We start from the raw sequence: 14,863 nt of genomic DNA, 5'->3' as shown, positions 1-14,863 counted from the left end.
TTTAATCAATCAGTAATAAGTAATGAAAGACATTATGTTGTGAAAATCTGAAGATGGCCATGAGCCAGATAGCTGATATAGTAATGTAATTTGAACTTTGAAGAATATCTATAACTTTAAATTAAAATGTAACTATAACAATCTTAAAGTGTGAGCATAGACAAACTACGCTCACACTTTATATTTGCTACGTGCTATAATAGACTTGTACGTGCTACAATATATTTTCTATGAACACACTAGATTAGGCTTGCCCAAAACGAGGCTCGGGCTCAGCTTCAAGATCCTCGATTGGCTTCTCAGTTAAGTGAATAGTCTTCATCTTGTTTATGGCATTAGCAGGATTAAGGCTCTTCGGGCAACATGCTGTGCAATTTTTTATAGTCCTGCACCGGTACAAACGCCCTTGGTCCTCTGTTATTGCCTGCAATCTCTCATTTGCAAATTCATCTCGACTAAAGAAAAAAGAAAATTAATTATCGGAGTGAAATGACCATATTTTTGGTATTTATTCGACTGGTGTTTTGAAGAATTAACCTGTCCGAGATCCATCGATAGGCATGGAGCAAGGCTGCAGGCCCAAGGAACTCCTCGGGATTCCACCAGTAAGAAGGACAAGAAGTGCTGCAACAAGCACATAATATGCATTCATATAAGCCATCAAGTTTCTTCCTATCCAATGGTGTTTGCCTGTATTCTCTCCCATCTGGGGGCGGTTTTCGTGTCTTCAACCATGGCTCTATAGACCTGCAAACACCCACAACATTCATTTTTTGCACCATGCTCCAATGTATATATAATTGTCGATGTGAGGCCGAATCTATCACAGAGTTCAACTCAACTGATGAACTCATTATTAATTCATTGATTCAGTGTAACTATATACGCACACACCAAAAACATTTAGAACTTGTAGACATAATAAGATCATCCATTCTAGACCTACTCTGCTAATTACTCTAGATTGCAGATTCACATCTATTGAAAATGAAAGGTTATAAAATATAGGCTTAAGTCATCGACAGCTCTTAAAGTTGTCCGCGTAATTCACTTAAACACCTTAACTGGGGCTTGTACATATTGAACACCTTGACTATTATGAATTAGACACTTTGTGCACACGCGGCACAAAAAGTGTAACCCACACCTTGTTAGGCGCGTGAACCATTTAATCAACACCTTTTTAGTTTTTTCTTTTTTGTTTCTCATTATTTTTTTTAAAAAAATAACAATCTTTCTTTCTTCTTTCTCTTTCAAAATTGCAGACCTGTTGCCACCAATTATTCATAGCAACACCTTACATTTTTTTTTATAAATTTACTTCTTCTAAGCTTATGCTTAAATTTAATAAAAAATGGAGTCAACTACCCTCATTTCCTTTGTTAGAAAAAATGAAAAACATAATCTAAGTTTTTTTGTCGGAAAAAATGGAGATCACCATTCCGAAAAATATGGAGGCCCCACACACTGCCTTTGATCCACACCCCTTCTTTCTTCGTAACAAAATAGAAACAGAAAGTAAATTTGAAATCAAAACAAAAAGAGAATGAACAAATTTTATTTTATTTTGAGAAAAAAAAAATACTATCGATTTTGAAATAGGAACAAAAAAGAAAACATTAACAGAAAAAAGAAGAAAATAAATTCATACTTAGTTATGTTAAAATCTTCATTTAGAAAATAACAATGGTGGACAAGAGGTGATTTTAGTGTATTACACGCACTTCCTCTTTTGACCAGGTCTTAAAAAAATGTTTGATAGGTATTTATTTTTTAAGATTTGAGTGTCTAATAGGAAAGGGGATATGTTAAGGTGTCTAAGTGAATTTTGCGGACAACTTTAAGGGTATGTAGATACTTAAACCTAAAATATAGGTATAGTGAACTTGAAACAGATCTAGTCAATGACACTAATTAATTAAGATTCGACTATAAATTGTTGCAAGTATTTGTACATGCAAATATTCTCCATCCGTCCCGGTTTTTGTAGCATACTTTCCTTTCGAAATTGTCCAAAAAGAATATTACACTTTTCATAATTAGAAACAACTTAACTTTAAAATTCCTCTTTTATCTTTCATAAAAATGTCTTGAGGCTTGCTTTAGACCACAAATTTCAAGAGTCTTAGTTACTTTCTTGAACGTCATGTACCTAATCAAATAGTGCAACATAAATTGAAACAGAATAAGTACTACTATAGTAGTGACTACCAGAATCTTTTTGAGTAAACTTAAACAATAGGGTGATATTTCTAAACATCAATGTCAAACATGGCATGTCTACATCGAACATTACTTATGGACGTATAATCGGAATTAAATAACTTGATGAAATGAGAAAAGGAGAGGGAAATTACTTGTACTGGTGGTAGAAATTAGAGAGATCAACCACCAAATCTTTGATAACAAACATGTGAGGAAGAGGAGTGATGGTAGTTAGCTTGCTAGTGTCTGTATCTATAGGCTTGAGACATGCTACGGTGTTAACACCATTTATGTTCATTGAGCATGATCCACATATTCCTTCTCTACACGACCTTCGGTAACTCAAACTCGAATCTTCCTCCCCCTTTATCTTTTGCAATGCATCCAGAACCTATAAAAAAAAAAACATTTACTAAATTGAGTGCGTCTAATAAACTTATTATTAATAGTACGCTCATACTAGTTACTATAGATATAAGACACTATTAGGCTCGAAGCAAATTCTGTTTTCCCCTAAAATTTACAACAAAGAGAAAAAAATTATATTGCACACCTAAAGAAGCGACTTCCCTAAATTTGGAAAAATTTTAACCTGAAGTCAAAGCTAACACATAGTAAATGTTATGATATGTGTCTAGGACTAAATCATTCCTTCTTTTCTTAATCTCCATAACTAAAGTCAAAATAGGTTCAAAATCCAGCAGAGACAAAATATAAAGCAATTTTTTTCTCATTTGTCAAAACATTGAGAACCAAACCCACCCAAATACTCATAAAATTAGTTAAAATGCGCACGAGGACTATCATTCAATTTTCTTCAAACTAAATTGAATTGTATTATTTTCAATCAACTCTTGTTCTCCTTAATTTATAGTTATAAGAAATGTTCATGAGGTTCTAATGTTGGATTTTAAAAGGTGTGAATGGAAGATGAAGAGTTGCGACTTTTATGAAAAATTGTGACTTTTATGAAAAGTTGTGACGTTTATGAAAGGTTGTGACCTTTCCGAAAGATTATGACTTTTCCAAAGGTTTGTGACCTTTCCGGTAAGGCACAATAAGAACCTTTTCACACTACCCTTTGTTTTCTATAAATTGAGGGATTTCCTCTCATTTTAGTTGAACGAATTTTGCTCGACTTTTTCTACTACTACTAAATCTAGTATTTTAAGTGTACTTTACTGCTGTTGAGTGGTTCCCTGACACCGTGATTTTAGGTACCGATATATACACCGGTGAGTAAGATCATTCTATCCTGGAGGATATATTCCATTAACCTCAGGTACTTGAGGGGAATAATTTTCTTAAGGGGACACTGTGCATTCAGTGGGCTCGATTTTATTTCTTTGAGAAAAATATTTTTATATTGTTTCTGATTCTATTTTCTCTACTAGTTTTAATTTTCTAGTTTGAAAATACTCTTTAAACTTTGTTGTTTCTTACCAAGTTCTTCAAAGTTTTGTTCTAAGTATCTTAGGAATACAAGATGAACAACAATCTTAAGAAAATTAGTATACTGTTGGTATTTCTTGTATTCTATTAATTGAGAGAAGCATATCATGGAAGTAGAAGATTAATGCATTACTTCTCTAGAATTCGGTGCTTTGTTTAGCAAGGTCGAAGTGAGAATGTACTAGAAGAACTGGTGGTATTTCGGTTAAAAATTACACTAGGTAACCTTCTTATTATTTATCTAAGGAGGAAAATAGTTTCTAAAAGTTAACAGTTTGGAAAATAGTTTTTAAAAGTTAACAGTTTTGATATCTATCATGTATGTCTTTGGAAAAAGATCTGCAAACCATATGATTTCTGAATGAATTTTCCTTGGCAAAAAGTGTTGCCTTTAAAATTCTTTAGTTTGCAGAATGAGAGATGCACATTTTTGTTTTATAAAATAGTATGTCAAAATGTTATAGTTGGAAGACTATTTGAAAAGAAAAACATTTCTATGTGACAATCTAAGAATATGTTTTATTCTATTTGGAGTAAAAAAAACTTTTATAGTTTTGTACTCCCTATGAATTTGATTATGTCTGATTTTTGTAGAGTAAAAAAACTTTTGTAGTTTTCTACTCTGGATAAATAAGACTATGCAATTGGTTTGAAGAATATGAAAATTTCATCTAATAAGTCAGTGTTGTACTTTTTGTTTTCTATAAACTTCACTGTTAAATAGAAAAAATTGTACAAAAGTATTTGTCTTTATTATTAGTATTCTAAATACTAATTGGTATGTCTAATTGTGATAGAAAAAAGACCAATGACTTAAAGTGTGTGATTTTGTGCCTGGAATAGGTGCCTCTAGGAATGAACTTTGACACTATGTAAAGATTGTCAAAGAGAATTGAAGCACTATAATTCTTTTGTAGAATAATATTTCCAAAAGAGGCATGCTGCCAATGACATTTTGATAGTCTGGGAAAATATGTGGAAAAATTATTTTCAACTATTTAAAAAATATTTTTGAGATCATATTTAAAATGTGGGGGGTTCTTTGCTTATGACAAAGATAAAATTAGACTTAGTGTCTAATTTTAATTTGGAGCACAAGATATGAAATTCAATGATACTTTTGTACTATGTTAGACCCATCAAATTCTTGGAGTATATTTGATATTGTGGTCGTTGAGTTTCTCTTTTACTAGTATATGGTATGGCTAGTATGAAACTACCAAATTATATGTAAACTTGTTCAAAATGTTTGAGTTCTTTTATGAAAAAGTGTCACTTAAAATGTTGTGATTTTTCATGCAAAGATATGTCTATTAAATATAATTATTGTATAGACATGAATATTGGTAAATAGTCATTTGTCATGTTTTGTAAAATAAGCATTTGGACTATATTGTCTTTATTGGACTCGATGAAACTTTGTTCATGAGTAGTTCTATAACAATCAAATTGAAAGTTATGGGAAGGTCCTTCCAAAAAGGACATTTGACAAGGTGATGACTCTAAACAATGTTTGTATCACACAAATGTAAGAAATAGGAACAAAATATTTGTGAGAAAAAGCTACCTCGCGGAGAGCTGTACAAACTCAATATTTTTATTTGTTCTTACTTGTTTGAGTCAAACTGTTTGTGACATGAACACTTGGGGCATGTCAATTACAAAACCTTGGAAGAAAACTGATCAACTTAGAAGTTTTGTCTAACTTTGAGTGCAATAAATAAAAATGTCATGTTTGTGTGGAATCTAAGTATGCTGAGCATTTATAAATCTGTTGAAAGGAATTCTAATCCCTTAGAGTTGATTTACACTGACATTTGTGATATGAAGTCAACACCATCTCATGGTGGGAAAAAGTATCTCATAACTTTCATTGACAATTGCATTAGAAACGACTATGTCTATTTGTTGAATGGTAAGGATGAAGCAATAGAAATGTCTAGACAATATAATATTGAAGTTGAAAATTAGTTGGGAAAAAGATAAGAAGTGATAGGGATGGAGAATATAAATCTCCTTTTGCAGAAATATGTTTGGAAAATGGAATTATCCATCAAACTACTGTCCTATTCACCTAAATCTAATGAAATTGTAGAATGGAAAAAAATACCCGAACTTTGAGCATTACTTTTAAGTTCAGGTTTACCACAAAACTTGTGTGGAGGAACTATCCTTACTGCAAAAGGGAACAACAAAAAGTTATCTTTTCAGAACGAAAGCAGTTTTATTTGTTCAGGACAATCTATTCTATATGAGAAATGGAAATGAAAGAAATCCAACTTGAAATATTTCAAAGTGTGGGGGTGTCTAGCCAAAGTCCAAGTTCCTATTCCTAAAAGGATTAAAATAGGACCTATGATTGTAGACTGTAAAATTAGACTTGAGTAGTCTAGTGAAGGGTTTAAAAAACCTTGGAAAGAAAAAAAGAGAATATACTTGATAAAGAGATTCAGAGGCGTAGTAAATGTCAAAGGACATCTATTTCCTTCGAATATGATTTTATAACATTTCTTGTGTCTTCTGTAGACTCATCCTTTTGGAAAGATGGTGTCAATAGTGAGATTGATGCAATCTTGAGCAACCATATTGGAAGTTAATTGATCTTCTTCCAGAAAATAAACCTTTGGGTTCAAAGTGAATCATCAGAAGGAAAATGAAAGTCGATGGAACTGTTGATAAATATAAAGCAAGACTTTTTGTCAAAGGCTTTAGACAAAAACAAGGTCTTGATCCTTTCGACACATACTCGCCAGTAACTAGAATTACATTCATTTGGATGTTAATTGTGTTAGCTGTGGTATATGCCCTCCAAATTCATCAAATGAATGTGAAAATAACTTTCTTAAATGGAGAATTGGAGGAAGAAATTTACATGGAACAACCCGAGAGTTTTGTGGTTCCTGGTAAAAAAAAGTGTGCGAACTTATTAAGTCACTATATGGACTAAAACAAGCACCCAAACAATGACATAAGAAATTTGACCAAACCATGTTGGTAAATGGATTTAAGAATGATGGAAGTGATAAATGTGTTCACATTAAAATCACAAGGTCATTGTTTGTTTGTATATTGGTGACATGATGTTGATCATCAATAGAGACACTAATGACATAAATGCTACTAAATGTATGCTAGAAAGCAAGTTTGATATGAAAAATCTTGGAGTGGTTGATGCGATCTTAGGTATAAGAATCCTTAGAACTCCATAACGTTTAGCATTGTCACGGTCTCATTGCATTGAAAAGGTACTTGACTAGTTCAAATATTTGAATTTCAATATTGTCAAGTCTCCAATAAATGTGAGCTTTGCATTTCAAAAGAGTGAAGGCGAAAGTGACTCACAATTGGATTGTGCTAGAGTATTGGGAAGTATGATGTATATCACGAAGTGTGCGCGATCAAATATAGCATGTGCTATTAATGAATTGAGTCGGTTCACGAGTGATCCCAATCGAACTCATTTGATGACAATGAAAAGAGTTTTGGGGTATTTAAGAAATACTCAAAACTATGTCTTGCATTATAACAATATCCAACAGTATTGAAAGGATATAGTGATGCAAATTGAATCACCGAACAAATTAAATGAGGTAAAATCCATGAGTAGATATGTATTTACTCTTAGTAGAAGACCAGTCTCTTGAAAATCTTCGAAAAAATACATGTATCGCTAGGTCTACAATGATCTTTAAGCTAGGTGCTCTAGATAAAGCCGGTTAATAAGTTGAAAGACTCAGAAATTTCTTGATAGATATTCTTTTTTGGTCCAAACCTTTGGCATCAGTATGCATACACTTTGATAGTCAAGATGCAATAGGTAGGGCATGAAGCATGATGTACAACGGAAAGTCTCATCATATAAGAGATAGACATAATATCATTAGAAAACAATTACTCTCTAGTGGAATTATCACAATTGACTATGTAAAGTCAAAGGATAATGTGTCGGATCCACTTACAAAAGTTGACTATGTAAAGTCATATGATAATGTGTCAGATCCACTTACAAAAAGTCCTAACTAGAGAGAAAGTTGAAAGATCATCTAAGGGAATGGGTTTACGGCTTAGGACAAGTCATCATGGCGGTAACTCTATCTAGCAGACTGGAGATCCCAAGAGCTAGATTCAAGGAGAAAAACAAAGTTGTGACTGACGGTTCGACATTGTCAATCAACTTAATCCACTCTCATAATGAAGATAATGTTCAGGAACGAGGTTAAAACATTAAGGCTTGTTAATGAGTTAATAAAGCTTAAAGTTTTTAATGATTTGCTAAGTTTGGCAAGCTTGACCAAATAGTGTATCTACACAATGACACTGTTAGAAATCACCTATGTAAGTGTGAAGTGTAAGCCGCTTCAAAGAGAATTATTGTCAAAAGCCTATTCTATATACACTCATGAAACCAGGAGGTATTCATGGCTGAAACGAACACAACCGTAAGAACCATAAACGGTAAAGGGTTAATTGTGTGACATATGGTTGTCTAGGTAAACACCAAAGTTCGATGGTTCAAAGATATTGCATCTACCGATTGATCGAGTATATATATCCGACATATGTTCACTACGGAAAGTCCAAGGGGAAACCTACTTATCCAGATGCAATTAATTCTTGCTTGTAAAGTACACATACTTGTCTGTTTCTTTGTCTTGGAGTCATTCCCCATTCATGCGGGGGATTGTTGGGTTTTAAAAGGTGTGAATGAAAAATGAAGAGTTGTGACTTTTATGAAGAGTTGTGACTTTTATGAAAAGTTGCGACTTTTATGAAGAGTTGTGACTTTTAAGAAAAATTGTGACTTTTATGAAAGGTTGTGACCTTCCGAAAGATTGTGAGTTTTCCAAAGGTTTGTGACCTTTTCGGTAAGGTACAATAAGAACTTTTTCACACTACCCTTTGTTTTCTATAAATTGAGGGATTTCCTCTCATTTTAGTTGAACAAATTTTTCTGGACTTCTTCTACTACTATTAAATCTAGTATTCTAAGTGTACTTTACTGCCGTTGAGAGTTCGCTGACACCGTGATTTTAGGTACCTATACACCGGTGAGTAAGATTGTTCTATCCTGGGAGGATATATTCCATTAACCTCGGGTACTTGAGGGGAATAATTTCTTTAAAGGGACACTGTGCATTCAGTGGGCTCGATTTTATTTCTTTGAGAAAAATATTTTTATATTGTTTCGAATTTGTTTTTTATTTTGTTTTCTCTACTAGTTATTGAGGGAAGAAAAGACTCGAACAATAAAAACAACGATGACGACATATTCAGTAGAATCCCACAAGTACAGGTAAAGTATGTTCATAGAATGTCCATAGACCTTATTACTACCTCACGCAGGAGAGGCAATTTTCAAAAGACTCTCACCTCACCTCAAGTGAGAATAATAAGAGAACGTAGCAACTAACAAGAAAAACAATGCAAACAAACCCTATCAGAAAAACAAAATAATGCAATAACCACTTATTAGTTTCAGAATCACCCCTCAGTGGTTTATGTAGTACACTCTCTTTATTTGCAATTTGCAAAAACCCTGACACATGACATTCCACAATAAACAAATATAAAAAACAAGAACTACAATATAATACAACTAGTACAACAACAAACCTAAACCCTCAAAAAGCAATGATAAAACTCCACTGCATACTAACAATAAAAACAACTTAACAAAAACTAATTACGATAACAATGAAAAATCACATACCATGGGGCCACATGAAGGAAGATGAACAAAGAAGGATTGAAGAAAGGGTTTTTGGTTAGGTTTATCAGGGTTCCACCTATAAATCCTAAATTCCTTCATCTTCTTATCTTTATCACTTAATTTCTTGAGAATTCCAACAGATTCCACTGCTTCTTTTCCATGTTGTTGTGCAATTGGGTGCCCTTCAAGTATAGGGAACCTAGAGTACTCCTTTCTCAAATGCCTCAATTTCTTTACCCCTTCTTTTATTATTAAGTTTCTTGACATTTTTTTTCTTGTTTTCTTTGAATGAAGACCCCCAGAAATATGGACAGAAAAACACTTCTCTGCTTGCTTTACGTGTTCTTTATTATGAGAGAGCTTACTTTGTATTGAATGGATTAGAGAGAGACACCTGGTTGCACGTGTCAATTACCTTGACGATCATATTCACAGTTTCTCCCTTTCCTCTGTCTAGTTTTTATATTACAATTTTTGAAAGTCAATTTAACTAATTTTTAAAATTATGATACTTTTAAAAATTTAAATATTTAAAAACTAAAAAAAATATTATAACTTGTAATATTTTTATATATCAATATGATAAAAAATACATCGTAAAATACTAGTCAAAATTATTATCATTTTAACTCTAAAAAAGAAAACTATGACAATTGAAAATGGAAAGAGGGAGTATCATTATAAAAACAAAAAAAAGTTTTACCTAAAGAGTGTTTAAACTTTTATCTATATTAATTATTAATTTTCATTAAATTATTTCTTTATAAATTTATACGAAGTGCTAAAATATAAATATCACTAATAATTGCATTTATAAAAAAGAAATTGATAATATCTCAACTATTTTCTTGAATTAATTAATGCTAAAAATGCGTGACTACTTTATTGAGCAGATCGAATGTCGAATTAGGCTTTAACAATTTGGATTATTGATTATGGATCTAGGTCTTGTTATGGATCGCGTAATATATTCTTCCTGATTTGGTTGTGTCAGTCAATTGAGAGAAAATAGAGATAACATATAATATAATGCCAAACTATAATAATAAGACGACAACAATGCTTAATTTGCAATGCACAACAGAACAGAACAGCATTCCAGTTTAGTGGCTAGTCTTCATATTATTGCTTAGAGTCTCCACTGGTATCCCAGTTAAGTGCTTGGTCTTCATCTTTCTTATGGCCTCAGAAGGTCTAAGGCTCTTAGGGCAACATGCTGTGCAATTTCCTATTGCCCTGCATCGATATAAACGCCTTTCGTCCTCTGTTATTGCCTGCAATCTCTCATCTGCAAAATCATCTCGACTGAAAAAACAAACAATTGATCAAAAATTATATATGAACCATGTTTTTGTATGATTTTAAGAATTAATTAACCTGTCGGAGATCCATCGATAGGTATTGATCAAGGCTGCAGGTCCAAGGAACTCCTCAGGATTCCACCAATAAGAAGGGCAAGAAGCACTGCAGCAAGCACATAATATACATTCGTATAAGCCATCAAGCTTCTTCCTTTCTTCTGGTGTTTGCCTATACTCTTTCCCGTCTGGCGGGGGATTTCGTGTCTTTAGCCATGGCTCAATGGACCTACATTATCACAAACACAACTCCAATACTAAGATTAGAAATTAAAATAACTCGAAGGGGAAATTACTTACTTGTACTGCTGATAGAAATCAGAGAGATCGACGACCAAATCTTTGATGACAAACAAGTGAGGAAGAGGAGTTATGGTCATTGGCCTGCTCGTATCCGTATCAATAGGCTTGAGACATGCTACTGTATTAACGCCATTTATGTTCATCGCGCATGATCCACATATCCCTTCTCTACATGATCTCCTGTAAGTTAAACTCGAATCTACCTCTCCTTTTATCTTTTGCAATGCATCTAGAACCTACAATGAACAAATTCAAATCAACTAAATTTAGCATGATACAATTACACTCTACAACCCTCAACGGGGAGGTAAAGGGTAGTACAATTACATTAAAGTTCGTCAATTTTTATTCTTTGAATAAAAAATATTTGACGATATAATTAGACTTATTTAACCAAACATCACACTTCTGTAAATTATATGGATATGACATAGAATATAATTTTTATAATTATTATAGTGTGTAATTACTATGCAATGTGATTGCAACCCTACTAATTACCTAATCTAGCAATTGAAACTATACGGCCTCCTAATATTGGGAAGAATGAGTCATCTACAAACTTTTTTTTGGAACCCCAGGATAACCCGCAGCCGCTACAACCTCTGCCACAGCCTCTGCCCTTTGGGTGAGCACTTTGTGCGCACTGGGTAAACCCCCCACTGTGTAATAGCCTGCAAACCATATAGGGGATGTAAACCGCACTAGGCAAGCCCTATGCGACAGAATCGACTCAGAAGGCATTGAGGGGGGATCGATCCCGGATCATCCGTGTGAATAACCACTCTTAAAACCAACTGAGCCATCCCGAAGGCTTCGGGATGGTCTACAAATTTGTCTTATAATGAATGATGATGTCATAAAGTTGAATTTCACTGTTGAATGTTATAGATAAACTTGCCTTGTATATACCGAGTGATGTTTGAATTGCTAAATTATTTTTCAAAAAAATATTTGAACAATGTCATAAAATATGATTGATTATAAATATTGATTTTTTTTTTTGTCAAACATGTGATTCATGACGTTCTTGCAATTTGTGTGCTTAGTTAGAATTGTTATTAATGTTCTTGGAAATTGTGTGCTTAGATTATTTATTCAATCGTTTAATTGTTGTGTTTTTGTGTTTTTTTCTTCTGATTTTTCAGATGTTGAGTTGATTCAACAGTAAAAATTTTTAAAACTTATCTATATTCGACACTTTGCCGTGTTTAATCAAATCAACACTGCAAAAATTTAACACGCAAAATCCTTATCTATATTCTATATTTATCAAAAAATATAAATTATGAATATATATTTGTCGAATATAGATAAGAATTTTGTATTTTTACAGTGTTGATTTGATTCAACACGGCAAATTGTCGAATAGCATGAGAGATCCCACAAACTTCAGCGCAAGCAAGCAATTTTCTTCCAACACTTGCAGGCTTATCGTCGTGTTTGGAGAGTTGGATCCCAAAGAGAAGGTAGAGTAAGGCGCAAGGGCGCATGTACCTTACAATGCACAAGGTACCATGTGTCTTATTTTAGGATTTTCCTTAATCTAGATATTTGTTGTGTTGATTACAAAGTTTTTAAAATTATAAGTATGGTCATGTTTTTGATAAATTTCAGATATATAATTATCAATATCATTACTACAATAATTAATTCATTTTATTATTAAATAAAATATTATGTAATAATTAAATTAATATAGCGATCAAGTCGGAAAGATCACTTACATTTTTATTTAAATATAAGTAATGAAAATAGAAAAAAGAACACGAAAACACAATAATAAAACGATTAAATAAATAATGAAGAAGGAATATTAATTCATTTTTTTTACTGTGAGGCGCCTTCCATCCAAATATTATCCTTTTGATTTGATCCTTATTTTTTGATTGCCCTTCTGAAAATTTTGCTCAATTTTTTACTCCACGTAAACATTTTGTGTTTGTTATTCTTAAATTTTACTTTCCGTACGATTCTTTCTTGACCTAATCTATTGACGGGTGGTGGACACATTCAAGCCGTCACAAACCAACATTCAGGGGCGGCTCAGGCATATTAGTGGCCTAAAGCAAAAATCAAACAGGGCCTTAAACTTTAAACTTAAATTGTTAACTTTTATATTATTGATTTGTTCAAATTTTCAATTGATAATATAACCATTCTTATTTAAAATTATTTTCATGAGATGTAGTACTCCAACTATGTCAAATTTCTTCTAATAATTCCTTCATTTTTCATGAAAATTTACTTTTTCTACAAATAGTATTCAATGTTTGTTAAAATAATAATAACTTATAATCTATTATTATTACAAATGAGGCCCCTTAAATTTCGAGGCCTAAGGCACATGTCTTTTTTTTAAGACTGTCGAGCTGCCCCTGCAGCTGCCCCTGCCCCTGCCAACATTACTAGGCTGTACTAGATTAGTACCTTAGTAATTAGTTATAAGTGCACTAAATCCAAGTTCAATTACTAAGTGATTCTCCAGACCGGCCCTAAATGAAGAATTGGAAAATGCTCTGGGGTAACAAGGGTTGACTGTCAACCAATTCATTAGTCGACCTTATTTAATTTCATTTTTTTCATACTCGAAAAAAATAGTATTGAATTTAGTTTGTGAGGATCTCATCTAACAATTTAAATTTTAAATTAGACATTTTGCTATTTAGCTATAAAATTTTATCCGTATATTCTAAAAAGATTTAAATATGTCATTGGCTCATTTATGTCATACGTTAAAAATTTAATTTATCTATGTCATTTTCATGGGAAAAAACACATCCATGTCATTCATTATTTGTTAACTGAAATTGCATATATGAGTCAACCTTTAAATGGATGAACCTTTTTCTTTAAAAAATATATTTAGTTAACGATTTGGCCACGTGTAAAAATGATTTTGCAAAATAAAAACTTTTTTTGATTAACAAATAATGAAATGAATGAGTCTTTTTCTCAAAGAGAAATGACATAGATAAGCCAAAACTCTAAACGGATAACATAGATAAGTCTTTTTTTAAAGTTGGATAAAATATTGAGCATTTGAAAACTACAAAAATAACACAAGAAAAAATTAGAATAAGACATACCATTGGGCCACAAGAGGGAAGGTGAAGAAAGAAAGACTGAAAATAGGGCTTTTGGTTTGGATTATGAGGACTCCATCTATAAATTCTGAATTCCTTACATTTATCATCACCTCTTTTGAGGTTCCCAACAGACTTTACAACTTGTTCTCCATGTTGTTTTGCAATTGGATGCCCTTCAAGTATAGGAAACCTAGAGTACTCCTTCTTTCTCCAACGCCCAACTACTTTCTTCATCCCCTCTTTTATCAAATTTCTTGACATTTTTTCCTTCTTTGAAGATTGTAAGAAGAACACTAATCTATTGTTATAATTGTGAATAATTCAATTACTATATAGTTGCATGCATGCACGGAAGTGGATTATACAAGAGACACCTAGTTTCCACGTGTCAAAGCTTCACTATCATTTGGTTTTTAGCTTGACGGTGGTTCAATTTATAACGCAACTTGATACGGTGTGAAAGTTTTGATATCATAATTTTAATATTTAGCTTTTAAAATATTATATTATTACTATTCTAATTTAATTCGCTATTTGAAGTTCAATTTCGGTATTTTACGATTTGGTAAATCAGTAATTATAGTTTGTTCAACTTCGATTAATATATATCCGTATAATATAATATTATGACTTCGACAATTAAAAAAAAGTCTCAAATCAGTATCATATAATGTATTGGTATCTTTAAGGCTGATAATTCCGTTTAACTTGATACTAAATCAGTATATATATATTGTATTGATTGT

The 14,863-nt window shown here is 32.3% G+C and overlaps 2 protein-coding genes across 2 annotated transcripts; both read right to left on the bottom strand.

The window, feature by feature from the left end:
- Positions 1–229: 229 nt before the first annotated feature.
- Positions 230–9,634, bottom strand: LOC102597568 (succinate dehydrogenase [ubiquinone] iron-sulfur subunit 3, mitochondrial-like). The gene is made up of 4 exons (XM_006355316.2): positions 9,368–9,634; positions 2,358–2,596; positions 538–747; positions 230–455 (listed from the first exon to the last, which is right to left on the bottom strand). The coding sequence occupies exons 1-4, from the start codon at positions 9,632–9,634 to the stop codon at positions 245–247; spliced, it is 927 nt and encodes a 308-aa protein (XP_006355378.1). The 3' UTR covers positions 230–244.
- An 836-nt stretch (positions 9,635–10,470) lies between these two features.
- On the bottom strand, positions 10,471–14,378 carry LOC102597240 (succinate dehydrogenase [ubiquinone] iron-sulfur subunit 3, mitochondrial-like). The gene is made up of 4 exons (XM_006355315.1): positions 14,118–14,378; positions 11,026–11,264; positions 10,745–10,954; positions 10,471–10,672 (listed from the first exon to the last, which is right to left on the bottom strand). Exons 1-4 carry the CDS (start codon positions 14,376–14,378, stop codon positions 10,471–10,473), a joined length of 912 nt encoding a protein of 303 aa, XP_006355377.1.
- Between the last annotated feature and the right edge of the window lie 485 nt (positions 14,379–14,863).

The sequence above is a fragment of the Solanum tuberosum genome, unplaced genomic scaffold (genome assembly GCF_000226075.1).
Source record: "Solanum tuberosum cultivar DM 1-3 516 R44 unplaced genomic scaffold, SolTub_3.0 scf00185, whole genome shotgun sequence".
Lineage (NCBI taxonomy): Eukaryota > Viridiplantae > Streptophyta > Magnoliopsida > Solanales > Solanaceae > Solanum > Solanum tuberosum.
Note: the sequence above shows the minus strand (reverse complement) of the source record. Positions and strands in the feature narration are given on the sequence as shown.